At 41.4% G+C, this 26649-nt stretch overlaps 1 protein-coding gene across 1 annotated transcript in view; it reads left to right on the top strand.

The window, feature by feature from the left end:
* The window catches only part of PRKCA (protein kinase C alpha), a 146452-nt gene extending 120307 nt beyond the window's left edge, over positions 1-26145 (top strand). The window contains exons 9-17 of the mRNA XM_083874842.1: positions 324-467; positions 1654-1827; positions 2868-2959; positions 4507-4569; positions 5199-5337; positions 11411-11491; positions 12893-13000; positions 15409-15549; positions 19487-26145. Coding sequence (XP_083730968.1) covers positions 324-467; positions 1654-1827; positions 2868-2959; positions 4507-4569; positions 5199-5337; positions 11411-11491; positions 12893-13000; positions 15409-15549; positions 19487-19651 — 1107 coding nt within the window. The 3' untranslated portion in view covers positions 19652-26145. The remainder of the gene's footprint in view (positions 1-323; positions 468-1653; positions 1828-2867; positions 2960-4506; positions 4570-5198; positions 5338-11410; positions 11492-12892; positions 13001-15408; positions 15550-19486) is intronic.
* The last annotated feature ends 504 nt before the right edge of the window (positions 26146-26649 follow it).

Here is a 26649-nt window from a genome sequence, read left to right as displayed (position 1 = left end):
AAAGTAAATGATCATTTTTTATTTTGTTTCTGGGCTTTGCTTTGGTTTTGCTCTTTTAACCAGATATAAGCCTATCTGCTTTATCTGGTTATACATGAACACAGTTTTCCACTTTAATTCCCTCAATAATGTCAAAACTATTGCTGGAATGAGTCTTTGAAGGCGTGACTGTGCATATTTTGTTATGCAGCCTTTCACCTGGGAATGCCACCTCAGCCCTGGCCATTTCCAGTTCCAACTTCCACCCCGAGATCCAGTGCCAGGGGAAGGGGCAGTTCTCACTCTGCTGTTTTTGTGTGTGTATGTGTGTGTATGTTCTTCAGAAAGCCAAACTTGGGCCAGCTGGTAACAAAGTCATTACTTCAACAGAAGACAAGAACTCAAGTGTGCCCTCCAACAATCTGGACAGGGTGAAGCTGACAGATTTCAACTTTCTCATGGTTCTTGGAAAAGGGAGCTTTGGGAAGGTAGGAATTCTTCAGAATTAATCCACTCACATTCCTTTTCTTCTTTTTTTTTTCCTTGAGGAAGAAGGAATAAACAGCTCTCTAAGAAGAAAAATCCATAGTCAAAAGGATGTGCATTTTTGAGGAAGGATTTAGTAACAGGCAGTAGGGTCATTCCCCCTAAGGCCTAGCAGACATACATCCTGATGGGCAGTTTTCTTGAAAAAATAAAAATAAATTTAAAACCTCAGACAGTTGGGCAAGATGGGAGCTCATTGCTGACTTTCCGATCCTCATTTCTTAGCAGTTTCAAGGAAATTATATCTATTTTTCTGGCTTTAATACCCAGGTCACTGCCAGTTCTGGAAGTCACCCACACTGCTAAGGGTGAATATTGGAGAAAAACAGGAATAATGTGTATATATCTTAGAAATCCAATAGTTGAGAGAACAGACTGCTATTTTTCTGCCTGTTTGAACAAAACTCAGGTGATAAAGTGCCCTTTACTGAAGGAGTCTCCTGGGACTTAACATTTTATCAGCCCTTCAGCAGTGAGTCCACAATCAAGCAGCAGGTTTGGGCACAGGCTGTCTGAAATGTGAAATGTGCAGTGATCATGATTTTGGAGTTTTGATCAAATTTGTCTCTACAAATTAAAGGAAAAGCTGGCTTGCCATCTCTCTAAATCTTCAGGCATCTCGATGCCTTGGGAAGGCTGAGCTGGAACAGAGACTGGACAGAGCTAAGAGAATAAAGCAGAGATTTACTAAAAGGTCTGTAGGATCCCCCTTGGGCAGGACAAGAGCCTGGCCAGGGCTACACCCAAGGTGGACCCAAAAGGGTCCCAAATGGACAAAGGGTCCCCAGGTGTGACACTTGGATCAGTTTTGGTCCATTTGCAGCTTGGGGTTGAATTGTCCAATTGCAGCTGCAGGTTGTGAGGTCCCATCCTTGTTGTTCCTCCCTCCAGCCCCCCTTGTTTGTGCTCTTGGGCCTGAGAGTTGTCCTTGGTGTCCATTTGGGCAAGGATTTGTTTTGTGTCCCTGCTGTGTGCAGAGCTGAGTGACACTGACTGTGAGCTCAGGGCTGCCCCCCTGGCCACCACAGAACCTGAAATACAGGAAAGAGAAAACTCAAGGCATCACCCTGAGTGACCTTCCCTCCCTGGCCTGGGGGAGTTTCACACCACTGTTCCTCTTTCCCGCAGGTGATGCTGGCGGACAGGAAGGGCACAGAGGAGCTCTATGCAATCAAAATCCTGAAAAAGGACGTGGTGATCCAGGATGATGATGTAGAGTGCACCATGGTTGAAAAACGAGTCCTGGCACTGCAGGATAAGCCCCCGTTCCTGACACAGCTCCACTCTTGTTTCCAGACAGTTGTACGTGAGCTCTGTGTTTCTTGCCACCCCCATGTTCCCCAGGCTGTGTGGTCATGGATTTTATCACTCCAGTAACATTTATTATCTTCCAACTCATGTATGGTGGTGTCTGCAAAATAGTGAAGAAATCCCACATGAAATGACCCCTTGTATCTTCAATATAAAAAATATTTTTAAAGATTTTGCTTTGTGCAGTCATTTGAGCAGGCCAGCTTGGCAATTCCTATATGTGCTTTGCTAAGTCAGAGTCTCAAGCCCAGATTCCCAAAGGTTCCCAAATATTTTTAAAGCTCTGAGGATAGTACTTGAGAAGTCTTAATGGCTGTTATTATATCGTGGGATTATTAGTCATGAATTAGTGTTGGTGGATTTAACTTGGTTTTCTGTCACTTCTGGGTGACACTGAAGGGCTTTTTTTCTTCTTTCCTTAATAAATATGTGAAGTGGATATTCGCCCATCACATTGCAAAACGTCTCCCAGTGACACATTTGAGGATGGGTCTGATGGCTCAGTGTCACTGTGCCAGCCTCTTGGATGACATGGAATTAATGAGGCTGGGAAAGTCCTCTAAGATCACCAAGTCCAACCATCAGCCCACATTCCCCATGAAACCATGTCCTCAAGTGCCACATCCACACCGTCTTCCAAAGGAAAACTTATTAGGAACAATTAGAAATGGCCCCAAAGCAAACTGGAATTTTTGACCATCTTTGATTTTTTTTTTTTCATTTGTTTTTAGAGACAGATTTTTCAGACTGAGCTATATTTGTATAATTCTTGAAACCATTGGAGACAAATAATCTGTAAAACATGGCAGTAAAATTGGCAAAACCAGACAGATCTCATCAGTCATTTACTCTTGAAGGTTGAACAAAACATTCTGCTTCCATTTCCTGATCTATAATTTTTTTCCCAGTCCTAATAATCCTAAAAGCCTTTTAATAACATGCTAGTGACTTTTTTTTTCTTTTTGGCTGATCAATGAATATCTAATACTGTCTCTAATGTATTTATGTGCCTCTTTAATACTTTTCCCCAGGACCGGCTGTATTTTGTGATGGAGTATGTCAATGGTGGGGATCTCATGTATCACATCCAGCAAGTAGGAAAATTTAAGGAGCCACAAGCAGTGTGAGTGTTCATCTGTTTAAATCATATCATCATCTCGATTTTACACTGTAGGAGGATTTGGTTTCTTCTCAGTCTCAGGATGAAGTCTGGGCTGGCCTTTGTTTGTTTTTAAGGCCCAAAATCTGAACTTTGTGTTAAAAATGTTGTTTGAACACATAGACCAAAGGTAGCTGTGCCTTTATTTGAAAATATAGCACAAACAAAGGCAGGAGAGGCTTACTTGAAAAGTGACAAGAATTTAAGCAGGGCAGCAGGAAATTAAAGATGTTACTTCATATTCTGATGTTGCTTTTAAAATCAAATATTAAAAAAAAAAACAGAACACTTCAGTCTGAATTAGTGCTATAGTGGAAGGCAGTACAAATAGACTCAGCACTGTAATATAAATTACAGTTTATGCAAGATAAATTCAATGTATAGCTTGTAAGAATTTCTGTGATATATTTGTGAGGAGTTAATAAGGAATTAGGAGTTGTTTATCTGCATGGTTCTTTTCAGGTAATTGTACATCTGGCACATCAGTGAGCAACTGAAAATGATCTGTGGCATATTTAAGAGTGAATAGATCCATCAGTACCCTTTTAGCCATCCTTATAATACCTCATCACCACTTGGTGGTGTTCCATAAATCATTTACTAATGAAACTCTAAAATCAAGGGTGACCAACTGCTTTAAAACGATTTCTCATTTTGATTTAAGCAATTTTTTAAACAAGAGAGGCCTTCTAAACAGAAATGTTTCAGATGCAGACCAACATTTTTAACAGCTCGCTGAGTCAAACCGAGGTGGTGTCAGATCGTCCTCGACTCCCAGCTAATGCAACTTGCCAACACTTGACAAAATCAGTGCTGCTTCATGACAGCTTTTGCCTGTGCTGCATCTTCACACGTGTTCACAAACACCTCTGATGGAGTGTTGCAGAGCTCAGTTGCTTCCTCTCCCTTGTGCTGAGCCTAAAAATTAATCTCGTCTTTAAATAATCCTCTCGCACGTAATTTGCACGGTTCCACAGCAACCAGCCTGAGACAGCCACCAGTGTTCTATACCTCCTAACTGCATTCAGCAATTAGATTTTATATGGTAATCATTTTAATTAGCTTCGTGTAATTAATCCATTAACAGGCTGTATAAAGGAACACTATTTCTGCAAATTATTCCATGCCATATGAATTGCAATGTACATTGAGCTGCATCCTGAATTCATCAATCTGTGATTAGAGATAAGAACCTTTGCAGCAGAGATAGTGCAAAAAAAAAAAAAGCTGTGCTCCAGCTGCACTGTTTTTTGTGGTCCAGGGAGGCATTTTCCAAATTTTGTTTTAGATTCTGCATTATTTTTATCATCAAATACTCAAAATGTATCTGTTTAGGTCCAGCTGAAGTGATATGTCTTTTATGAAAACTGTATATATACACTATAAATTACATATTTCATATGCTGCTATATTATCATCTTTTCCCATTACTCATTTGCAGTTTATTTTGCCAGAAGAAAATCATGAGGCAATAAGAAATCTGTTGAGGTTTGTTTTTTTCCCCCACACAGGTTCTATGCAGCTGAGATCTCAATTGGGTTATTCTTTCTCCATAACAGAGGGATTATTTATAGGTGAGTATGATCTGACATAAGTAATTTCTGAACTATTTTTAAAATCCCAAAATGATCCATTTCTTTAACATTTCAGTGTATTTTTAAAACAGAAAGCCATCAGTGTAGAACTTTTTTTGTTGTGTTGCTGCTGGTGAGCTCAGCCCTGTTTAAGCTGAGCCTTCTGACACTTATGCTCTGCCCTGCTCAAACAAAACCTCTTGAAAATGGAAAACTTTATGTTTTGTATTTCTGTGTGATCTTTAATAACATTACACATTCAAAAGTCTCAGGTGAGGGGTCAGACACAGCCACCTCTTCATTCACTGTCCAGCCAGAGCAGCTGTGGCTGCCCCTGGATCCCAGGAAGTGTCCAAGGCCAGGCTGGACAGGGCTTGGAGCAGCCTGGGACAGTGGAAAGTGTCCCTGCCCATGGCAGGAGGTGGGGTGAGATGGGCTTTAAGGTCACTTCCTACCCATCCCAGGATTTTAAGGTCCTTCTCAGATGCCTGCCCAGCTCCCTCCAGGCTGAGCCAACCCCACACATGCACCCTGAACCTCCCCCCACAAAGAGCTGCAAATGTTCCTTATTCAGAATAAGCTCACCCTAGCTGATCCCATTAACCTTAAACTACTGTGCTTCTTCTCAGAGATCTGAAATTAGATAATGTGATGTTGGATTCAGAAGGACACATTAAAATTGCTGATTTTGGAATGTGCAAGGAGCACATGTTAGATGGAGTAACAACCAGGACCTTCTGTGGCACTCCAGACTACATTGCACCAGAGGTAAATATTGACCCTTTCAAGAACCTTTTAGCCTCTTAAAGGAAATTATTCCTCCACATTTTATACCACTGGCTTTGGATGACTCCAGATTCTCCACGGATGGCACCATTTAACTTCTGCAGGTATATTGGATATATTTGTGAATTAATGCAATGTAATCAATAAGACTTCACTATTTTAAGAAATACCTGGTTAATTGAAAAACTAACTTTTTATAAGATTTTGTTCATTAACAAAAAACTTTTAAAAAAATCCAGGCTCACCAACTTCTGATGTTAAATTTGCAGCCTGGAAATACTATTACACTAAACTTGGCAATTTGTGAGGTTATACAAATGTTGTGGGAGCTTGTTGCTGAGATCACCAAATATTTCACTGGAAGCAAACAATGCTGCTTTAATCTGCTCCTCCATAGGTTCACACAGCTGCCAGCACACATTCATTGAAAGGATTATATGGCATTTTCAGGAAATCACTAATCACTCACTGGTTTTTGGGAAGGGACTCATGAGGTCTTGAAGCTTTTTGCTGATGTCTCTGTAAAAGCACTGTGGTCTTCTCCAGACCATGTCCTGCAACTGCTGCACAGGTGCCACGAGTTGCTGCTCTTCACCTCCTGTCATTGAAGGCCTCTTCCAAAAGCTGAGAAATAGGGTGGAGTTGTAATAAATCCATAATTTGCCTTGAGTTTTCAATGACTTAGACATACCTGTGCAGCTTTCAAGCCACTGAAAATGACATTGAAGCCTGAACCAGCCACAGTGGATCTGAAATGAAAATATTATCCTGAGAAGCTCAATTGTGCTTTAAGGCACTGGGATAAATATGAGCTTAGAATTAAGACTTTGAGTCTGGATATGATTTGTATTTCTGTAGTTGAGGTCTAAAGAATTGAAAACAAGCACATGGTGGTGATTTGGATATAATTCAAATATATGAATATTAAAATCTGGTCTTTGTGCATACTGAGCTTTCAAGAGTCTTGATTTGTTTGGCAGCAAATTTGATGCAGGAGGCTGGATCCTGATCCAAGACACTCAGTTGTTCACTGGGTACTGAGCAAGAGGCAGCTCTGGCTGGAGCATTTCTGGCTGTAATTGAATGTTTGTTGGAATAGGGGAGATTTATACAGGGACAAGTAAATTAGTGTCTAAAGGTGAATTTTGCCATCTCTGTGAAATTGGAGTGAAAAATAGTTTGGTTTTTTCCCGGTTGTTAATTCATGCTTTTCAGAGTGAAATATTGTAGATTATACACCCTTGATTTTTCACCGTTTGCTGTTGCTTGCAGCAGGACATCAGAACAACCAGAGTAGTATTTCATTTTCTTCTGTCAAAACATAAATGAAGCCAATATTACAAATTAGTGTCCTTTCTGTGGCAACTGTCTTGTGCCAATTAATGCCAAAGAACATTTTGTCAGTAGCAGAATGCTCAGTGTGAGTCACTGCTGGAGTGAATTATTTTACTTTATTTGGAAATTTCATATAAAGAACTAAACCTTTTACCAAAACACCCAGTAAGTGAAAGAAAATCAGTCTGTTATCTTACAAACAGATTTGATTTTATTTTGTTTAGTTGGCTGATTCTCTTTTGTCTCTGACGACTTTATTGTGACTGACAGTTTGCTAACTAGTTCTGTGCTAAACTTCAAAGAAACGTTCCTGTTTCACTTGCAGGGGTGTTCCAGCCCATGTTTCCATGGGCTAAAATTTATAAAATTTCTAATAGATTTTAATGAGAATTCATTTGCACGGTCACATTCCCTGCTGGGTGGAGATAAAGGAGCTAAAACTAAATAAACTCTTGAAGGTGTCTGGAGTAGAATCCTGTGAGTGGGCTGCACTCAAACATGGAGAATGAGCTCTTTTGAGCAGCATTTGGGGAAGAATGTGGTGGCTCTTGTGAGCCCACGCTGCCCCTGCAGGACCTGCCCACAGATGGATCAGAGCACACACAGCTGCCAGAACCCTGCAGGGACAGCTCAGCTGGTGTCCCCTGCCCCAGCTCTGCATGGAAAAGAAGAGGAGTGCAGTGCTGCCTTCAGCAAAGTGAACCCCCCAATTTGGTGTGCTGCAAAATAATGTTTTTCCTTTTTTACCGAGTGGGAAAGTTGCCATTTGCTATTACCTGGGTATATAATGGGCTGGAGTTATTATTGTTAATTTTCCTACGCTGTGCAATTTGAGGAAATGTGCAGAGGTTAAACTGGTGGGATCCCAGATCTGACAGCTTCTCTCAGGCAGAAAGTGGTTATCTTGTACAGAGTGTTTCCTGATGTGCTGAACTTAAATATTTATGGTCAGAGTGGTGAAATAGCTGTGAAATCAATTAGTACTTTGTGTTTCCTTGACCAGTCAAGAGAGACAGGAGGAGATGGATGTCAAGAGGATTAGGGAGAAGGGATTCTGCCAGCACAGAACCCCACCATCAGCATCCCTGCAGCAGCCACAGTGCTGATTTTGAATTTCAGAGGAATTTAAATTAGAAACTCCATTTCCCTTCTCTTCCATCTCACAGCCTCAAGATCTTCAGTTCCAACCTTGAATTTGCCAGGATTGTGGGAGGCAAAAAGGTTTGGAAAGTGCATTTGACTGTTTCTTGTGCTAGTAATATTTATTTCTTTTAATAACTGAGTTTCAACTTTTCCAGCACACATCATATATGCTCACAAAAGATTTCCTCTTGCCTCTGGGATATAATCTTTTCATCCCAACTGGCTACTAGCTGCAATGATCTAAACATTCCTACAAATTGCTGATATTAATCTCTGTGTCCTGCTCTTAACTGTGCCTTCCTCGGAGGCAAAATACAGAAAAAAAAGAAAAAAACCAGGTCCTTCTGCCAATTTTGCTTGATGAGAGAAATTCCTGAGCTCTTTCTGAATGCTCAAATCCACAGAACCTGGAAAGGCAGAGCTCTTAATGCATGGCAATAGATGGGTAAAATGGGACATTTGAAATGCAAAAGGACATGAAAAGGGCAATAATTTAAACTAGTGATGGGGAAGAGAAGGATCCCATCAGCTTTCCACTGCTGCCTGGGCAGTGAAAATCAGGAATCACAGGTGGAGGAGGGTGCAGGTCTTCATTTCTAGGGACAGGAGCTCCCTCCCTGCTCTGGGTATGCTCTGCACACTGTGGTGAGACAGGAGGACATGTTCGCATACCCCCATTTGCTCTAAAAGATACCAAAATTTGTACATGCAGATAGAATGACTTTGGCAGCTGCTGCAAGGCAGGCAGGGATGACTTTGAGTGCAGCAGCTGGGGAGGTGACACACGATGAATTCCGGGTGATGAGGAGGGAACTACTGAAAACACAACGTTTAGAACTTGCTGACTTCCTACCAATGCGTGTTTGACTGCACACTGAAGGCTCATCTGCTTCCTCCCACGTGTAATTCCTCCCTTGAAGTGAGCATTCTTCTCTCTGGTTTGCACTTCCCAATTAATGCTGTGAGCAGCTCTAGCACGAGGAGTTTATCTGGGTTCCACACAGGATGTGCTCCCTGGGGAATTAGCGTGGCAAACGCCTGCTCTGGGTTTTCCTGGTGCCACAACCTCACCAGGACCCAACTGCTGATTCCAGCTGGGTGTATCTCAATTGCAGTTCCCAATTAATGCTGTGAGCAGCTCCAGTATGAGGAGTTCATGCACAGGTTCCACACAGCCATGGCAAATGCCTGCTCTGGGTTTCCCTGGTGCCACAACCTCACCTGCTGCTGATTCAAACTGGATGTATTTAGATGGGATTAAAGGAAGAAAACTCCCCATGTGCAGAAGCAGTGACAGCACCACCTTTTCCTGCATGGAGATAATTGAATGAAGAAGGTGTTGTCATTGCATTTGCAGTAGGACTTTCCCAGCCCTGCTGGCTGTGTTTATGTCTCAATTCCCACTCTCCCATCACAGACTGGCTCAGGTGAGGGAGGTGTGTGCCAGCTCAGAGGGGCACTGCTCTGTTCATCAAACAGCAGAAAAATTGTAGTGATTCTGACCATCCGTTGGAGCTTTTTCCATGTTAATTCTGCCTCTCCTGATGATTCTGTTTAATATTTTCTCCCAAAGGCAGATTTCATAGGGGATGTTGCATTTCCTGGTGAGAATGCTATTTAGAGAAGAACCCAGCCTTGACTCACCTCTTGCTGGATAAAAATCAGCATCACTGAGTCCATGCTTTAGTACAGCTTTCCCTGTAGGACATTGCACTGCAGCATTTAAGTGATTTCCTCCTCTCAGTAATCCCATCAAACTCCTTGACAACAGGGACAGAAGTGGACTGTGGGCTCCTGGACAGACCTGGCTGCCAGGTACAGAACCTTGGCAGTGTGGCAGCATTTTCCTTCTCATTGCTGTGGATCCATCTTTTTCTCATTTGCTAATTGAAAGAAACTGTTCCTCCCAAAAACCACATACCTGGACTGCACTTGTTATACAAAATGTTCTGCCCTTACAAATCAATGACCTGAAAACTATCTCCCTTTTTTTATATAAAATATTCTTTTCCATAGGGCAGGGAGACATTGTCAGAGAAGGACTGAGGATGAAATGTTTTGTCATTTTGTGTGTGTAAACGCCAGTAATTTTCCTGGATGAAAGTTTGAAAGTGTGTGGTGTTTCGAAAGGCAATATTGATTCGAGCAGGAACTTACTGGTGATGGAAATGGAAGGGAGAGTAACCAAGTACGTCAACTACTATAAGACAAAATAAATGTCCCAAGTATATATATTTTAAGCCCATATTACTGCTAAGAGACAACTAATACACACTGCCTTTATGTTGGGCCTTCCCAATGAGAATCTTGTTATTATCTCTGGTTGTCTAATATATTCCAAAGCACCATTGATTTTGAAATCCTTTGGTTAGAAACATTGCAGTAATTTTGAAGTTGTGTGCTGCTGTATCTCAGGCAAGGACATATATCCACACAGAGACCATAATTTTATTTAGTAGCCAGGCAGTCCTGCTTTATTGCACTGGTGACTCACTATTTTCCTGAGCAACTATGGGACTTGGCAGTTCAACTTCTCTTTCAGACAACTAAAAAAATTTAGAGATGTGTGATGTGTACTTGACTGGGCAATTTATTTCACAAAGAATAAAAACGGAGCAAACAGGAAAATGAAATGCAAGCCCCTGTGGAGTTGTGACTGCCTCAGTTCCCTGCTCACTCCAGTGGAGTAGAGACTTTGGAGTTGAAGGTTGTGATGGGCAGGGACTGGGATGTCCTGCATCCCTTCACAATTCACAGCATCCTTTCACAGTTATTTAGGAAGAGAACTGAGGAACACCTGCACCTCCAAACTCCTCTCCAGCATCACCAAATGCAGCTCTTAAATAAATAAATGAGCACTGCTCTCTGAGGAGGCCTCGATTAACGAGGATGACGCAGGAGGGGACCTGGGTGCTGCTGGCACTTGCAGCCTTTCCTTGTTCCTCAGAACTCAATTTGTCCTGCTCTGTGAGTCAGATGTGAACTCAGAGCCTGGAAAATACTTGACATTTCCATTAATCTGAACAGCAGAACCCCCTTTCTTTTGGGTGTAGCTGGTGTTTCATACTGAGTATCACAATCGTGTGGCTTGGGAAAACTTGACTGGGGATTTTGGAGTTTTGCTCTTTTCCTAAATTTTGACTCCTTTTACAGCAGAACAAAAATATAAATATTGAAAACAAAGGTCTAATTCTTGATAGCCCATCAGTTAAGTGAGCCTCATGATTTCAAACTTTGACACAAACGTTTGGGTAATGGTTATGCCTTGTCTCCTACATTGTGCTGCTGAACTTCCTCCTTTGCCCTCAAATGCACATCCCAAGAGCTCCTGAGAGCTGCATGTTCCACAATATCAGGGTACCAAGGGTGTGGGTGGGTTTATACTCACACTTGCCAAACAATCCAACTCCCACTGAAACCCATGATTAGCTGGAGTGAGGATTACAGGATTGGCTTTCTGGCCTTTCCCAAGGAAATCTGTGTTTCTCTGCATGTCCCACATGTACCTAATACACCACAAGGCTGGGGGTTAGTTAACACAGGGGCTTTTCCTTTGTTTTTTTGTGTGATTATACAGATCATTGCTTACCAGCCCTATGGGAAGTCGGTGGATTGGTGGGCATATGGTGTGCTGCTCTATGAGATGTTGGCTGGCCAGGTAAGATTCCCCCTCCCGTGCTGCCTGTGACCTCCTGCCCTCCAAGGCTGCTCTGTTTCAAGGCTCCCTGAAGGTTTAGACCATTACAGGATAAGATTGAAGCCTTTCATTCTGCTGTTATCTCCTTGTACTCTTGACTGACTCAACTGAGAATGTATTTAGGCTTTAAGCTCTTTATGTTGCACCCACATAATCAAGCTCTGCCTTTGAATACGGCTCCTTTGTACTGCAATAATGTTATAAATAGCCATCTTCAGAATTGAAAGGGAGACACTTGAGCAGGAAAATGCATGTCAAGTGGAAGAAATACCATTTAGGAGTTTGAAACCACAGGGAAGCATAATAAGAGTGTGTGTATAAGCTCTGCATTGCAGTTAAGTCCCAAGAATACAGTTTTTGTGCTGTATGTCCTGGGGGTAAAATGTGGGTCTCAGCACTGGGAAATGTGCTCAGTTACAGACCCCTCATTCTGCACAGTTAATGAGAGGCTGCTCTCTGAGTCACTGGGGTAGGGAAGGAACACGCTGCTGCCATAAATGGCAGATAAGCACCAACTTTAAGGAATTCTGTTAGTCTGGAGTTTGAAAAGATTCCTGCAACTGGATTTCGGTGAATGTTTGGTAAAGGCAGGCATTTCCCAAGCTTAAAACATACATTTGTAACAAATGTGAAATTAATTTCACAGAGAAACTCTTCTTTAAGAGTTTCTCTGTGAAATTCCAGGGGACCTTTTAAAAGTTTTAATGTGTAGCAATTGCAGCTGTTGACATTTGCAGGCTGCATTGCAAATATTGGCCATCTGAATGCTTTGGAGGAAAGATTTACCATTAGCTGGGTCTTGCACAGGGCCCATATCCTGGGGATTTATCCATGGGCACTCTCCTACCCCTGTATTTTAAATTAATAGTGCAGCCCTTTTTTGTGATAGTCTCAGAAGCAGAATCTACAGCCATGACATAAAACAAACTGGAGTTTGACTGGAATTAAGTGAGGCATGGATATACCTTAGCACAAGGTAATTCAAAGTTATTCTCCAAACTTCACCCTTTGAAGTATTTTGTCTGTCTGGTGCACAGTAGCTTTAAAAACTGATTAAAGCTGATCCCAAAGATAATCCTGCACACATTTCATTAACCTGGCTGCTATTCTGGGGACAGAAATGAACATTTCTCCTTGATTTTGATCTGAGACTGTCAAACACTGAACTCCTGGGTCAGCAGATATCCAGGCTGCAGATTGCTGTGAGTTTGGGGGTTGTTCCTGGGCAAGGAGCATTGCTGTATATGGATCTCTCTGGGCATGGTGTTGTTATGCCATTTCATAAAAAGTGAAGAATTCAAAATTATTAAAAAAAAAAAGGAAAACTCAGTGAGTTACTCACTTGTGATTTATTTTCAACAGCCTCCATTTGATGGGGAAGATGAAGACGAACTCTTCCAGTCCATAATGGAGCATAATGTTTCCTACCCAAAATCACTGTCCAAAGAAGCTGTCTCCATCTGCAAGGGGGTGAGAAAAAAATGTTATTTATCATTAAGTTCCTTTTTGGCAATCCTTTGTGAGTAGCTGGATTTGCCTGGCCCTGACACAGCACTGTAGTATTTAAAAGACAACTTCTGTCAGGCTGTGTTGTCACTTGGTGTCACTGGTAAGTGCTGGGCTCTTCCCTCTGTGTCTCCTTGTTTTGTGGGAAGAACAAATGTCAGGATGAGTAGCTGCCAAATCCAGGGCAGAATTTATAAACAGGACCATTGTGTGGAGAGTCTCCCCCTGCTTTGCCTCTCAACCCATGGCAGCACAGCCCTGATTTTGCAAGGTGAGATTTCTCAGCCTGGCTGGAGGTAACTCCAGCAAGTCCTCGGCCCAGAATGTCTAATGACAGTATCAGAGCACAGGGGTTTAGGAGGATCATTTTTAAATGTAGACAAAGACAAGTTTATGTGAAAATCTTTAGCATAAATGTGAGGAAACCATGGAGAAATTCTGACCCAGTGGTACCTGTGTGGCCCAAATTTGGTCTTAGATACTAAATTTATTTTTTTTTAACTTTTGAAGAAAATAATAGATTTGGCTTCAGGGGATTAGCTTAGGAAAAAAGAATTAATTTAACTTGCCTTTGATTCCATGTGATTCTCTAGAGCACCATCAGTCTGCAGCTTTTTCAATCCACCACCACCTGTAATGGGTTATTTGATGTCTGACATACACTGATAAAACAGCACTGCACTTAGTTAATTTGGTATTTACATTCTTCCTATCCTTTTCAACCATATATGAAGTATTATATGTGAGTTGGATATTAGTCCATTAAAGAAAATCACCAAGGAAAAGAAAAGGTGTTTAGAACAAGAAGGTAAAATGAAAGACCATGCTAATTTTGGAGTTTATATCAGTGTAGACGTGCTGGCCAACAAAAAATAAACATGATGTATTTTTGTAAAGTACATTGAGGTTGTTGCCTTGTGAAAATCACACATTCAAACAGCACAGTCTGAACCTGATGTAATTGCCCTGTTTTCAGCTCCTCTGTTTGCTGCTCTCTGGGTGCTCCTGTCAGGAGGGCAGAAAGCTAAAATTACCCTTGAGATTTTGGGCAAGTCTCTGTGATACTGACATGTTCTTCATCTGCATTAAACTGACAAATTAATCTCAGGTTTCAGGGGGAATTTTTCCTGAGTTAAGAAGTCAGTGTGAGAAGGTTTCTGACCCTTGCAGTCAGTGGTAGCTCAGCAATCCCAGCACTGGGCACCATTGGGCAAGACAAACGTGCCCACTCTGCTCTTGGAATTGATTTGTCTGCTTGACTTCCATTCCACTGATTGAGAGTTTGTTGGTTTTGGTAAATGCAGCAACTTTGGAAAGAATTAAAACTACTAGAATCAATACTCCCATTTTCTTTTATCACCTACTGTTAAAGTAAAGGGGTTGGAAAAGGTAACAAAAATGGGAACATTGCTGTTAATCTTGAAGAAGGCTGTGATTCCTGCCCAGTGCACAGCCACTTCCCAAACCTGCTTAGAGTAACTTTTATTTTAGGTTCAAAATTGGAATCAGATCAACTCAACATTTGGAAGGAGACTAAAGTGGTACTGAGGTTTTAAGAAGATCTGTTGAGGTATCACTCCCAGCAGTACATTAATCATATATAATTTGTAGAAGAGCTTCAAAAAGTCCCTACAAAACTGGAACTGAGAGTTTGAGGCTACATTGCACAATTCCCAATGTACACACCAATTAGAAAATGCTGAGGAACTTGTTAATTAGGGAGCACATTCCAGTTTCTAAGCACGCCAGGCTGGTGGATTTGGGGCTGGTTTTTTTTTCTCCCAAATCTATTTAATCTCTGCAACTGGGTATAGTATTGACCAGGATGTCATTAAGAATGCAAGGGAGGAAACACAGATTAGATATTGTCAGCTGGGTGCCAAAGAATTGGAGGCTCAGTAATGAGATGTCTTGAACAAGCTCCAGAAAAATGAAATGAGAGTGTGGGGGGGCTTGTACTTCATGAAGCTTTAGTGCATTGGAATTTATGATGTTTAATTGATTGTTGAGTTAGGGCAGGAGCTGTTCTGGGGATCTATAAGATTGGACTGATAGATTGGAGGTGAAGTTCAGGAGGGAGTTGTGAGCCAGCAGTGATGGCAGCGTGTCCTGGGCACCACCTGCACCTCCAGCAGCAACCTCTGCCCACTGGGAAAAATTTCCCCAGTGCAGCCCCTAATTCTGCTGCTGATTTGCTGTCTCCAGTGATCAAATGAGAAAATTCTTCCAAAAATTCATTTCAGCTTTTAAAAACAATTTTATTAGCAGTGTGCATCTTCAGGAGAGGAGCAAGAGCATTGCAAGCAGGGGAAAGTTGCTCTCACTTTCCTTCCAGCATTAAACTGAATGGTTTGGTGTTTTCTTCCCAATAGCTGATGACTAAACATCCTGCAAAACGCCTTGGCTGTGGCCTGGAGGGTGAAAGAGACATCAGGGAACACGCTTTCTTCAGGAGAATTGACTGGGAAAAGTTGGAGAACAGAGAGATTCAGCCACCTTTCAAACCTAAAGTGGTGAGTGATGCCAGGTCCTTCCCTCTCTGACCTCAGCCCTGCTCCCCCCGGGGTGAGACTGTAGACCTGGGGCACGGCTAAAACAAGACAATTTGCTAAGGGCAGAGCTGTGTGCGAGCCTGCTCATGCTTTGACACCGTGTGCTGTAACCTGGGGAACTTAGTGCCTTGCAAAAAAAACCCTCCAGTGGTTTGAGCCCTGCCTGGATGGTCACACACCTCCTGAGGAGCTGAAAACTCTGCACATCCACATCAGCCACTTGAGACTGGTAATGGATGTGGGTGACAGCTGTCTCCTCTGAGCAGCATCCAACGTCAGGATCTGACTGAGGAATTTGGATTAGAGGGGTGAATTTCCTCCATGGTTGGCTGCCCAGCACAAAGTTTTATTCCCCATCCTACAGTGATGTCTGCTCGGTTTGCAAGATTAATCCCTGGCTTATTTTCCCTGTTTATTACTGGTTTGCACACATGTATCTACAGGAACATTTTAGAAACCCAAGCAGGTGGAAAGATGTCCTTATCCTGAGAGCTGTTTGCAAAATAGAATTGGAAGGGCTTTGCTTGTTGAGCCAGAATTTCTTTCAGCATGTTCTGTGCTTTATTGACAGGCAGAGTTAAGAGTTTGCACACAAGAACACAAGCTTTAAGGAACAGCTGTAAATTATTATGTCCTAACATTGAACCTTTTTTCTCCAACCCTTTTATTTTTCAGCTGAGAATCCTGGCTGGCTTTAGCACTTCAGGTGTAGGGTGACTGCTCTTTACACTGATTTATTTGCCAATACAGACACACAAGTGAGGTATCACAAACTAATGAACAGAGGGTCAATAATACCTGAATTATTCTTCAATTTTTTCATACAAGTTACTTTTTCACATCAACAGGAGGAGAGTTGCAGCTGGGAAGGGTGTTTATTGCTAAAGGAAATACCTTTCTGCTATGGTGTGGATTTTGCATGCAGAGAAGGATGTAAATAAGTGAAGAACTTGTGTGGTACTGCCAGCCCTGCCCAGCCCATCCCCAGAGCTGGCTGTGCAAAGGGGAGCTCTTAGAGCATATTTTATATAAGATTTTTATTACATGCTTCTCAAGTCAAACTTAAAGCTGTTCATAAAGCAGATCTACCTTCACATCTGTGAGTTTTATTAGCTCACGAGCCGAGTGCTTAGAGTCTCCTTGAAGTTAAAAGTAGCACCATCATGAAGGTGCTAAAAGCTTGGAGTGTGGTCTGGTTCCATCAGAGCTTCCTGGCAGATCCTGGCTCCTCCTCAGAGCAACTGTTTTCTGTCTCCCTGGTTGTCATGACCTGGTTTGTTTGCACAGGCAGCTATTAAAATACACCGAGGCGGATTCACACGGGGCCCGACTTTCCTAGACAAAAATAACTTAAAACCCAAGTCTAGTATTTACATACCCTGTGCACAACTCATTTATGGTGCTTGCTGCTTCTATTTGTATCAGTGTCATACAATTATAGAATCGTTTAGGTTGGAAAAGACCTTTAAAATCACTGAGTTCCAACCATTATCCCAGAACTGCCAAGCCCACCACTAATCCATGTCCCTAAACACCACATCTACACAAGTTTTAAATCCCTCCAGGGCTGGATATTGATTTTAGAAAGCAAAAATCACACATCCCTTATTCTGTTTGAGGATATGGATGTATTTATAGGCGCTTTTTTTGTGGTGATTTTTTTAAGGAAACTTTTGTAGGTGCATCTTCTCTAGGAAGTGCTTTCCTGCAGGAATAATCCTGCTGTTTCCACAGTCCTTACTGGAACACAGACCTGCAGATTTTGGGTCAGCAGTTGGGTGCTGTCAATAACGTGTTCCCTTCCTGACTGACATTTCACAGGTTATAGTCATAGAGTGATTATTTGGCAAGAAGGATATTTTACATGTATTTCCAAGTTCAGGAGTTTGAGGAGTCTAATACTGCCTTAAGGTTCACAACAGCAGTGCTGTTCTTTAACAAGAAGAAGATTTGTATCATTGGAAATACAAATTTGTTTATAAGTTACTCTGTTTGCACCCAAAATATACCCATATTTCATGTGTTTTATTTCTTAGCCTCTACTAGCATAAACAATAATGAGAGACCTAATGATCTCAGGAACTTTGGTTTCAATGTCCAGCTTCTTTGAATACTTTCCACTTGCTGAAAAAAAGAAGAAGAAAAAAATTAAAAAGAAAGAAAATAGCATATTTTTGTTGCAGGATGATGCTTATCTGTTGAATATCCTTTTTAGGAAAAAATTCCTTTTTAGCAATAAAAAAATTCCTTTTGTGGCTACTCTGAGCTGGCTGTTGTGCCTCTAAATTAATTTGACTTCATTTGGGGCTACATCAGCTATCATGCTGATAATTCAGAGGTTTTTTCCTTATCAAATTCAGCTCTTCCAGAGTTCTGTCCCACAATGCAAAGACTCCATGGGCATTTGATGAGTGGTGCAGAACCCTGGGTGGAGAGAGCAGAGCCCTGTTAGCTTGGCCATGGTGCAGTGTCCCTGTGCTGGTGTTCTTCCAAGGCTGTTCCAGTGTCCTCTGTGAGCACTGGGCTCCAGGACCTGAGCACATGTTGTCACAAATAGGAACCAAGGTGTGCCCCAGGCAGCAGAAGGTCTGTGCAGCTCAGCTCAGATGGCAGAGCCAGCCCAGCACCTGCCAGGTGCTCTGTGAGAAGGTTGGAAACTCTCCCTGGGCTCTTTCCAAACCTCTCACTCTGAATCCCCTCAGTGGGCCCCTCTCCAGTGCATCCTCCTACAAATGCACAGATTTACTCGTGTTGCATTAATTCAGGAAAAAAAATCAATATTTAATATTGGTCTATTGTAGGAGCCATATTCTGCCCTTTCCAAGTTATCTTCTGAGTCTGAAGATAATAATGTAATTTTACCCTTTAAATCCACATGCAGGGATGCTGAAGGGATTGGTAGAGAGGAAAGGCTCAGGAACAAAGGGAGGAAACACTCACTGTCTTTATCCCATACCTGCTTTGTCCAAAGATCTGTTACAGTAGTTTTGAGATGAGCACATTTACCAGTTTCCTCCTCACCTTTCCACAATATTCAATGCCTAATTTTCCTCAAATAGTATTTTTTTTCTTGCGCACAAGCTAATTTCATTCTGGTACCACCTTCCTATTTTTTAGCTTGCTTCTGATCATACTTCCCTGCTTATCAAGCCTTCTCTGCATTCCTCCAAACTCTTCTTTCTACAAACTTGGTTTCTTTTGTTTTCTGTTCTGAAGGAGTTGGGCTCAGGCTGTAACTGTATTTCACCCCCTTTTTTGGCTGGAATTCACCCAAAAATGAGTTTCTTAAGAAATTAAAGGAGAAAACCTGTGATAGCAAGTTTTGGAACAAGGACCTGTCCCGGGATGTGCTCCCTGCCCAGCCCTCCTGCCATCCCAAGGACTGAAACCCTGCTGTCATTTATGAATTTATAGGAGTTTATAGTCTGTTCAGTGAAGACTCAAAGCACATAAATGAATTGCATTAAACTTTTTGCAGATCATAGAGGAAACAGAGACTAACACAAAAAATTTAATTTTCTGTTGTAAGGCTTTTAAAAAGAACAAAACGACTCAACAAAGAAAATATCTCTTGCCAACATATATTTATAAAAACATTTCCTTTCCCCTTTTGTATCCCAGTAATGCTGAATATTTAAGCCTCTTTATCTTGTCACCTCAAGCTGATGGATGGAAACCTTTGTGACTGCTTTTTATCAGGATCCAGCTATTAGAACTTCACTGTTTGTCTGGGATTTTTTTGTCAAAACAACTTAAAAAAAAATTTCACTCAATTTCCCTTATGAGGGAAAATACTCATAAGAAATGAGGGAAAGCTTTGCATGTATCCTGACAACTCTGCTGTTGTGTTTTTGGCTTTTTTTTCAGCCTTTTTTTCTGCTTTTCTCTCTCCTTGCAGTGTGGCAAAGGAGCTGAAAACTTCGATAAGTTCTTCACGCGAGGACAGCCGGTGTTGACGCCTCCAGATCAGCTGGTCATTGCCAACATAGACCAAACAGATTTCGAAGGGTTCTCCTACGTCAACCCCCAGTTCGTGCACCCCCTTGTAGAAAATGTAGCATGAAAACAGCAGAACAAATCCCGCCGCGGGGAACGGTTGTAACCCTACAATTTTTAGGCTTTCGCCTTGTTTGATTCCATTTGGGCCTGGAAATTGTAGGGTTAGAGGGTGTGAGATGAGGGAAAGGGCCACTTAAGTCAGGATTTGGGCTTTGCAGCAGCGATGTTGTCTTAACAGGAGATAAATTAGTGTACAGTGCCCACTTTTTCTTCCAGGAGTCGCCACTGACTTGTCAAAACTTACCCATGTTTTGGTACGTTTATATTTTGTAACTTCCTGCTGTCCTTTTGCTCCCTTTTCCACTGTGTTGTGTTGGAAAAACCTCTGACACATGGTATGAAGAAGCCACCTCCAGTATTTATTCCTTGGGGGCAGATGCTGGGAGTTGGGAGTGTCCTCCCAAGAGACTTCGGGGACAGATCCAGAGACTCAGCGGGGTCAGCTCCAGGGGGGGGAAAGGCATTGCTGTAAAAAACATTGCTGAAAGCCTTGGAAAAATATGGCAGGGAAAAAAAAATAGTTGGGAATGGGTGGGAGGGGGGATGAAATCAAATTAGACCCTGAGGCTTGGCAAAGCCATCCTGTGAGATCCCAAATAGAAGCGCTCGGGTGGTGGCCACATCTCTAGGATTTGTACTGAGAGTAGCATGTGATAAACTCAAGGGTGAAATTTTGTCTTTAATAATAATAATAATGATGATGATGATGATGATGATAATAGTAATAATTTTAATAATACTTTTGTGAATTTTTAATCTCCATGAGATTATTCTGTGATCCAGGGTGCCATTGTCTCTTCAGTTGGTTTCATTTACACCACTCCTCAAGTTTACTGTTAACTGGTTCTAATACCAATATTTTACTATGAAATTTACTAACCTGGAATATAAAACAAAACTGTAATTCCTTAAATCTTATTTACGTGTGTTTATTTATAGTCTGCAGTGTAGGGCAGTAAATTGAAGAAAGCATTATGTATACTAAATTAACAAAAAATGCAGCCCCGAGTGACTTCCTGATTTCTCCAGAATAACTCATGAAAATCAAGTGAGATTTAGTCTTAAATAATCAGTTTTAATTCAGAAAACTTTGGGCTGTAGAATAATCAAGCCTGAAAGAAGCAGCACCTAAAACTCATTTTATTGGTAGAATGGAGTTTAATACGTTTTACATATGCTTCATGCAATGAATTTTGCATGTTTAGTAATAACTCTTAATAATAAGGGTTAATAATAAGCAGATCTATATTATTGACATAATCGTATCAAGCATAAAGAGTATTATAAAAATTTTATAAAACAACTCGTGCTTTATTTGTGAAAGTTCTTGTTCTGAATGACACCATTTAGATTTAGCTCAATGTTTTCTTGCTATTGTTTTGATTTTTACTTTAGGTTTTGAATATTGTTACTGGCTTAGAGTATAATCTCTTTTTTTTAAAAGTAGATATACTTTTAAATAATAACCGCTACCTGCAGGTTTTATACGAGGTTCAATTAGGCTTTCATTTCACATCTGCTTATTACTTGCAGAGAAGGAAATAGACTTTATTTGCAATGATGAACACTGTAATTAATGCAATCTTCTCCTCTCCTATCACTTAGATAAAAAAAATTTGATATTTCCTCTTACAACTTACCAGAAGATATTAACTCCAATATCAGTAAATAATGTTTTGTGCAAATTTTGGTTTTGTTACAGCATGTAAAATAGTAGTTGGTGCATTCCCCTTTTTTTTTCCCCTCCTATCTTGATCCCATTAGCAGCCACAGGCACTTTTTGTCTGTCAGATGTGCATGATGATGCCAGAAGCATGATGTCTCTGTTGCTGCATGCAGACTGAGTACAGTTTTTCCAGCATGTAAACATATTCAAAAAGTAAGATATTTGCCATAAAACACTTCAATTTATACTAGAACATGTAATGGGGTGGGGTGGGCAAGGGAACCTACTTTTTAATCATCTTTTATGACAATAAAACATGGAACCTGTGCCAAAGATTCTGTCAGAAAGATCCAACCCTGCCAGGTGGGAGCCAGAGGGGTGGGCTGGACCTCGGGGGTGACCTGGGTGAGTTGGGCAGTCGTTCAGGGAAACAGGGTTGGATGTGAAGGGCGACTGTGTCGAGCTTCTGCACCTGCAGGGCCCTTGGAAAACACAAGTTTGGGGCCAGGATGTGCAATTTCCACACTCCAGGAGTACAGTTGTTGCCCTGTTTCAGTCCTTTTGTGCCCTCAGCTCCCACGGGGCGTATCTTGGAGTGATCAAACCCTGACATTCCAAGGTGTGGATCACAAGGGATGTTGGCCAACTGACAGGAACTCAGATTATTGCCTAGACAAACAGGACTCCAGACATTTTAGAAGTAAAATTTTTAAACTGTTCTGTGTCAAATATGTTGTCAGCCAAGACTGGGAGTTCATTTTGTCCTTTGTGTATTATGTACTTCAAAAACGATAGTATTCACCATAAAGCATGTGGCCTAATGCAGCATTCATGACTTCTTTTCTTCTTTTTTTTTATCTGAATATTATTAGCCTGACAATGTTTAGTAAAACCTGAGTAGAAATCATACTGTAGAAGATAATAGATTGAATTAAGATAATGGATTAGTGAGTCTCAGATTTTAATAAAGAAGGGGTTCTCATCTATGCCAGTTTGCCAAGAGCTGCCATTGTGCTTGTTTTTAAAATGTGAATTGAAAAAGACACTTTTGATAAAGGAAAATATTGGGAGAAATACCAGCATACAGGTTTGGGGAGTAAGCAAAGCAGAACAGGGGCAGAATTGAACCAAGCCAGAAACCAGGCAGGAGCTCCCCTGGGTGGATGTTCCCTCAGTTCTGTTTTCCTGATGAAATCTGAATTTCCCAAGGAAGTCCCATTGCACAACTGTGACAGTCAGTGCTGTTCACACCAGGACATGGTATCACAGGGCTGGTGTGACACTGGGACAGGGGACAGACCTGCTCCTTTTCTGGCTACTTCTCATACCCATTTCTTCAGCCCTTATGTTTGTCTCCCAGTTTTTCTGATGTAGAAGCAGAAATTCCTCTTTAACGCCGTTACCTCAGGTCCCCAGGCTTGTGACCTGTGTGCTGTCTTCTGGAGGTTTCTGTCACACTTAGGAAAAGGTACTGTGGACTCATGGATCCTGCAGGGTTGGATAAAGCAGGGATTAGTTATGTTACCCCTCAGTGCTCTTCCTGATGCCCTCACATGCTCTGACCTTTCCTGAGAGTTCCTGCTGACTGCTCAGAATCCAGAAACTTACAATGGCAAGGAAAACCTGAAGAATCCAGCCAGAATTTTCATATCCTTTTAGAGACAGATGATATTTATGTAATATTTTTCACAAGATTTGGTTTTCTAGAGAACACGTATCAACAGAAGGAGAGGCATTAGAGCTGCTTCTCTTTCCCTTGTGTTCGATAGAAGCTGTAATCCCAACACCCACGTTGCCACCAAGATTCCCAAAAGGCAAAATGAAAATTCTGCTGCTTTAAAGCTGGGGTGGAAGTTTTGGGAGCTGTGATTGAAAATTGTTTTGCACTGAAGCCAGGGTGGAAGTTTTGGGAGCTGTGTTTCCATCCCTGTGCTCAAGTCCCAGACGGTTCCCCATTCCTGCTGGGAGAGGCACAGGTCTGCCCTGTAAAACTTCCAAGGAGTTTTCTGGGATCAGGTGGGACTTAACTGCCTCCTAGGCAAATTTTGTCATTATTCAGGCATCTGGAGGGTTTTGTGCACCTTTGAGTGAGCAGAGCAGGGTGATGGGGATTCCAGGACAACTATTTCACCCACTGGCCAGGCTCAGTGCTCTGAAACAAGGTTGCCACATATGTGAGAAGGAGAGAGCACATTCCCATGATAAAGTACTCTTTCTTAATCCAGTTTGGAGGAGAAATGCAATTTTGCTTTCTGATTCTTCATTCTTTCCAGAAATACAATTGGATTTCCTTTTACAAACTGAAGAAATTTCTTCTGGAAATCAGCTGGTAGTTTAAAAAAACCCTCATCACGTCTGAATGCTGCTGGCCTTTGAAACCCATCCTGTCTTTTGGGGTGAATCCAATTCAATAATGCTGGGCTTCTATAAAATTAATAAGGTCAAGCAAGAGGGGAACTTTTCTTCTAGCTGGAAAGATGACATGTCTGAGGATGGAGTGGTACCAGTTGAAAAGTGTTTTCTGAGCCCAGTTAAATGCCATAGGAGACACATGCAGTGAGCAGGAGGGGGAAGATCCTCCTTAACAAAGCACAGCATTGGAAATAATGAATAACAATAATAATAATAATCATTCAATAATAAAGCTTTGATATGAGTAGAAAGCATATTTACAGTATATCAAGTTTACAGTATACACGTTTGGACCTGCCAGGAAACTTCTGGAAATATTTAATGTGATTTTTCAGTTCTTTTAGTCATTAGCATAAGTTATTGTGCATAGGGGTTTTTTGTCTCTTTGCAAACGTGAATGTGGGTTGTGTTTGATGTGTCCCCTCTGTAGGTGGGCACTGAGCTGCCAAGTAGTCAGAAAGTTTAGACAAACTAAAAAGCACTTTTTTCCCTCGGCCCCGCGCTCGTAGATGGGATCTGAAATAGCTGAGTTGCAGAAATCAGTAAGATTTGACTCCATAACCATGCATGATTCTCACTGTGCCAGTAACAATTGGGAATTCAATAGCCTTACCATGAATAATCATCATGCACTACAGCCCTCTGTTCCCAGGAAAACCTTGAGAGAGAGAGGGCCACTTGTTAACCTCTCTGCCTCACTTACCTCACCTGTAAAAAGGGGGTAAAAAACACTTCCTGACCCCACAGGGAGGGGTGAGGACTTCTTAGGCAATGTTTCTAATTCACTTTTAACCTGAAAAGAGTTGTGTAAGTATTATTATTATTATAATTTTTAATATTAAATCAGCTTCTTGGATTCACATGGTACTGCTGGCTATACCATGCTGTTTCTACTTTTTTATAGAACTTTAGTAACTCTGCTGAAAGCATTTGAAGAGAAATAAAATCAGATCTGATAATGTTTCTTACAGAATCTGGAGTCCAGCTTTTGTACCTGGAGTCAGGCTGTGGCAGGGAGTGATGCTTGCTGATTGTGTAGGTCAGCTGCACTTACCTCTTTTCCAGCTCCTGAGATTTTTATGTGCAATTTAAAAAAATTCCATGTCGTTGGAAGTCTTAGCAGAACTGATTCTTGGAGGGGGGAAGATTCCCTTTGGGTAAATCAAGTCAGCACAGCTGTTTTCTAGCACCATTTTTACTGACTCCTGCTGAAGGAGGAGTTCTGTTCTTTGTGCAGCTGGTCCGTCCATGACAGGTTGAAGTTTTCTGTTGATATTTTAATGTATTTCTGTGTTGTAAATGCGTCTTTGTGCTTTTTTGGTTTTTTTTTCTCTTGTCTGTTGTTCAAATTTAAAAGAAAACTGCTCCAGAAACTGGTTTATTTTCTTCCACTGATGTCAGTTGACCTAAATAAATAAATTAAGTCTGTTAATGATTTGAAACAGTGCAGGATGAGCTTCAACAACATTGACACTCAGCTGCTGCTGAAGCTCATTTCTCACTCTGGTTACATTGGACACTCTGCAGCTGATGTTTTCATTAGTTTTATAATTATTAATGACAGGAACATTTTAATAGAAAGGAAGATGATGTTCATGATCTTTACAAACATTCTCCTGAGAACGATCTGAATTTCTTTTCCTTCTCTCTGAACCCCTTGAGGTGACAGTGCCAAGGGCTCTATCCTTCCAGAGCTTCACACACTCCTGCCTTGGCTTCCAAGGCTCCCAGGGAACCACAGAGCTCCCTGGGTGCTCAGTGCTGGGCTGAGAGCCCCAGTTCACTGAAAATATTAATTATTTTATGTGTTTGTACCCACTGTTGGCCTTGGAGTATAAAAACAATGTGCTTGCAGGGGTAATAAAAATTTCATCTATGGCTCTTTCCCCAAACCTTTCATTTGTTCTCTCCCATGTTATCAAAATGAATGTTAAAAAAAAAATAATTCAACAAAATGAAGCTTATTGGCTCTTTTTAAAATGTGCATTTCCCAACACTCTGTGGTTTTCCACAATACAGAGAACATCTGAAATTTCTCAGATGACTGTATGCTACTTTAATTTATTTATTTTTTTTAAAACATGGAGTAATCCCACCTTGAACTCATTAATATTTTAATATTATTTTAAAACCCAAATGTTGTTTTTATATGGAGGAGAACATTATTTATTTTCATATCATTTGTCTGCAAGATGCTACCAGAAAATTTGGAGAGGCCATTCATATTTCAAAAGATTTTTAAAATAAATCAACCATTGGAAGTATAGTGGGCAAGACTGATGTACAAATTACGGCATCTTTTTTTGTTTGTTTGTTTCATAATTCGCAGTATCTTCAATCTTTGTTTGCATGAAATGCTTTTGTTAAATATTAATTGTAGTTTCAAAGCAAGTGTGTACGAATAAAAATACTGATCATGACTTTTGTGAGAGTTTGCTCTGCCTTGATGAAATTTCCTTTCAAAATCGACTCCCCCAGGGCCAGAGGCTGCAGAGAGCTTGGTGTGATCAGCCACAGAAGTTGCCCAGTCTGGATCTTAATTCTTCAGAGACAGAATTTTAATCTTCTGGTTTAAATTCTTGTTAATGAATCAAGAGGAAAAGAAGCAGCTTACCTAAAAAAGAGGATTTCTGTGTGCTGACCTCGGTAGTGCTGGGCTGTTCCAGGTGTGGGAGCCAAAGGGAGAAACAGCCCCAGGAGCCAAATGAGGTCCCAGATGGGAGGGTCTGTTCAAAGCTGGGTGTGAGAATTGGTGCTGGAGGAATGTGCCCTCCTTGGGATCAGCCACACCCAAGGAAACTCAAATTCAATTTGTCTCTTTGAGTGTGGGAGCCCTGGATGGTTCATTCCATCCTCTGCCACTTCTTCCCTTGAGGAGAGGCTGTTCCAGTGCTTGGTGACCCTCAGGGCCCCACCTGTGCCAT

This window comes from Zosterops lateralis, assembly GCF_965231275.1.
Source record: "Zosterops lateralis genome assembly, chromosome: 18".
In the NCBI taxonomy this organism is placed as follows: domain Eukaryota; kingdom Metazoa; phylum Chordata; class Aves; order Passeriformes; family Zosteropidae; genus Zosterops; species Zosterops lateralis.
Note: the sequence above shows the minus strand (reverse complement) of the source record. Positions and strands in the feature narration are given on the sequence as shown.